General features: G+C 42.7%; 2 protein-coding genes across 3 annotated transcripts; one reads left to right on the top strand and one right to left on the bottom strand.

Annotated features, from left to right (window-relative positions):
* On the top strand, positions 1–706 carry LOC115999647 (protein BRICK 1-like). The gene is made up of 2 exons (XM_031239489.1): positions 1–220; positions 293–706. Exons 1-2 carry the CDS (start codon positions 88–90, stop codon positions 415–417), a joined length of 258 nt encoding a protein of 85 aa, XP_031095349.1. The 5' UTR covers positions 1–87; the 3' UTR covers positions 418–706.
* A 43-nt stretch (positions 707–749) lies between these two features.
* LOC115999646 (transcription factor GTE7-like) lies at positions 750–3,203 on the bottom strand. 2 transcript variants are annotated; one of them, XM_031239488.1, is made up of 3 exons: positions 1,638–3,203; positions 1,350–1,539; positions 750–1,242 (listed from the first exon to the last, which is right to left on the bottom strand). In XM_031239488.1, exons 1-3 carry the CDS (start codon positions 3,171–3,173, stop codon positions 1,184–1,186), a joined length of 1,785 nt encoding a protein of 594 aa, XP_031095348.1. In that variant the 5' UTR covers positions 3,174–3,203; the 3' UTR covers positions 750–1,183. The 2 variants fall into 2 exon arrangements, with proteins under 2 accessions (XP_031095348.1, XP_031095347.1); XM_031239487.1 differs by lacking the exon at positions 750–1,242 and having other exon boundaries at positions 1,273–1,539.

Here is a 3,203-nt window from a genome sequence, read left to right on the forward strand (position 1 = left end):
TTAGAATGATATTGTCTCTGAGACTCTTTTCTGATCACCAAAATCTGGGCTTAGAATAGAGCTCCCGGAGGAGGAGAAGCGGAAAAAATGGCGAGAGCTGGGGGAATAACTAACGCAGTTAACGTCGGAATAGCTGTTCAAGCTGACTGGGAGAGCCGCGAATTCATCTCTCACATCTCCCTCAATATCCGCCGCCTCTTTGACTTCCTTCTCCACTTCGGTAATTCCCAGATCTCTCTCCTCCCTCACCCATTACGGATCCCTCATTCCCTCTTTGTGCCGTGAATTGCAGAGGTCACCACCAAAACCAAACTCTCATCCTTGAATGAGAAGCTACATACACTCGAGCGTCGCCTCCAACTTCTCGAACTCCAAGTCTCCGCCGCGACATCCAATCCAGCTCTCTTCAATACTTGATTCATACGGATCTTCAACGGAGCCAAGTAACCTGTAAGTCACTCCTTTTCTGTACTCTATACCACATAATTGTTGTTATCTAATCAATGAACAAACAGAAACTCATAATCTGGTTAGTTTCCTCTGCTGAGCTGTTATCGAGATCTGGAGTCCAGGCAAAATTCTAATAGCTCAATTTAATAATTTTGTTCTATAAATCAACACTTTTTGTTTTGGTGTTGATTTTTATGTGAAATATTTCTGGATACTTGTTGTTGGTGTTTGAGAATAGCATTAGTTCAAAAGTCTATACATAAGCTGAAACACAAAAAAAAGGGGCCGATTCAAGGGAGTTTAACATTGAGGGGAAAAAAAGAGCTCATTACTCTGTACATGTTGCTTCTATGTTTCTCAACCACTGAAAATTATGTGGTGACTTCTGTAAACAAACACAAAATTAGTCCCCGATTCTACCAACTATATTCTCCATTAATTTGTGCTAGAACCTAACTCTCTTACTTGCAACTAGAAAACATCTCAGTTTCCTACTACAATACCAGTTTCTGGTTTTGCTCACTTTATGTATGCTACTGATTAAGCCGGGCTAAGCTCAACCTGAACTCGCCTTTTTGCACTTTCAAAACCATTTTATGTATAACACAGACAAACAGAAAACCCATATAATGGCTCCATAACCCATGTGCTTCAAAAACAGAGTTGTTGCATGCAATTCTCAAGCTCATCATAACCATTCCCAACCTTCAAAACCGTTATGGTTCACAGGCTTCTAGGCTTCAATATAAGGTGACTGTACAGTGTCCTCAGAGTCACTCCCAGAAGAGCTTCCTGATTATGAATGTTGGAAGCAATTGCGTTGATCAATAAATAATATCAAATGCAAGTATTGAGATTGGTGCAATAAGAGATTAGATTAGAAGGGTTTAGTCTGTTACCACTGGAAGAAGAATCACTGCTGGAGCTAGAGGTACTTGAACTGCTTTTTCCACTGACATCCTTCTCGATCACTACCAGGGGTATGTCACTGTTTGGAATGTCCTCCCCAATATCTACATCCTCTTCTCCTGCATCCCCTTTATTGATCTTCTGCACTACATTCTGTGGGATGGGCTCATTTTCTGGCAACTGCTTTGCAAAAACAATTATACAACACATTATCAGCCGAACTAGCATAAGTAAAGCAAACTAATCAGGCAATAACAGTCTAGTGTCCATTTTCTTACTTTATTGGGGTAACCTCCAGAAACATCTTCACTCATGCATTGCATCTTCACATTGCTTAAAGCATTCTTCTGGGAGCCCACAAATGCATGTAGTTTCCATAGTGTTTCATTGTCAAGCGCCTCAATGTCAAGTTCTATCTCACCACCCTTCACTGGCAGAGATGAATTCATCTTCTTTAAAATTTGCAGCATATGATCGATCTTCTCTTGTGGCAGGTTCTGCAAGCTGAAACCCAACTTTGCTTTTTCCTCAAAAGTCATCTGCCTCTTGTTTGGATCATTAACCATGGGTTTTGGCAATTTCCCTGACTTGGGTGATGCTAGGGGCTGTGGACAAGATTTTAGTGCACTCAAAGCTTGGATTGGAACAGGAGGATTGAACACCATGGCTGGTGAAGGTACTGAATTGGATTTTTTGGCAATGGGAATTTGCTTAGGTTCTCCTGGCTCAACAATTTGTTCTTTGGAATCACAAGTCATTTGCTGTGGTGCAACAGCCTTGTTATCCTCAGCTTCATAGTTCTGATATGCAGTCTTAAACATGTCTTCAAAGCTATTAAGAAACAATTCTGCCATGACATACACTTGTTCACCCTTGGGATTATAAATCATAGCATTGTTGAATGTCAGTCTAACATCAGCTGCAAAATCCTGTGGCGTTTTGTACTCATTCCTGTCCAGTTTTGATTTCACAGTTCCGAGATCCATTGGGGTTTTGATGATTAGGTTGTAATCATGAAGCCCCAGACGTTTAACATCCACAGGTTTGTTGAAAATCCATCCATACTTGCGTTTCATCAATTTTTCCAAGATCTGTTTGCACCTCCTCGTCATACTGCTCAAAACCTTATCAGTCCGTGAGCCCTTCACCGCCGGCTGCTTGCCGTCTCCATCTAAAGTGAGAGTATGCACTCGCTTTTTCCCTGAGAGTTTATTGCCTGTACTCCTTTTGTTTCTCCGATCACCTAGCTCAGTACTCTGAAAATGCTCACTTGCTGCAACATTCGGTGCTTGAATCTCAGGCAGATTATTAAATGCACAGTTCTGATTCACTTGAGGCCATGGATGCGACACTAGTGGCTGTGGAACTTCTCTATGCTGAAAATCAGGGAGCGAAGCTCTGCATTCAAGTTCTCGAGTCTCAATCCTCTTCAGAACGCCCTGAACCCTAACCAAATCAGAGATCAGCCGTTGTTTCAGCTCATATACCTGCATTCTGGAATAGGAAGCCAGATTGAATGTAACATATTCTTTGCGGAACAGATTACTGCAGTCTATGAGAGTATTTGGCCTCGGATTGGAAGGCCGCGTACTCTCATGATCCCTAGGTTGAGGCCACGGCGGTGGAGCAGGTATCGGCCGCTTGAAATGCTTGTTTGAAGTAGTATCATGGCGGTTGAGATTATGGCCGGGGTTATGGTTGAGCCTGTCGCCGGAATGAGGGTTACTGGTAGGCCTACAGGTAAACTTCGCGCGTTGCACCCTTCCATCGCCCCAGTGCGCTTCATTCCTGCCGGCGAAAACAGCTGATGCCATAGAAATAGAGGATTTTTGGAAGCTGTACTC

This window comes from Ipomoea triloba, chromosome 12, assembly GCF_003576645.1.
Source record: "Ipomoea triloba cultivar NCNSP0323 chromosome 12, ASM357664v1".
In the NCBI taxonomy this organism is placed as follows: domain Eukaryota; kingdom Viridiplantae; phylum Streptophyta; class Magnoliopsida; order Solanales; family Convolvulaceae; genus Ipomoea; species Ipomoea triloba.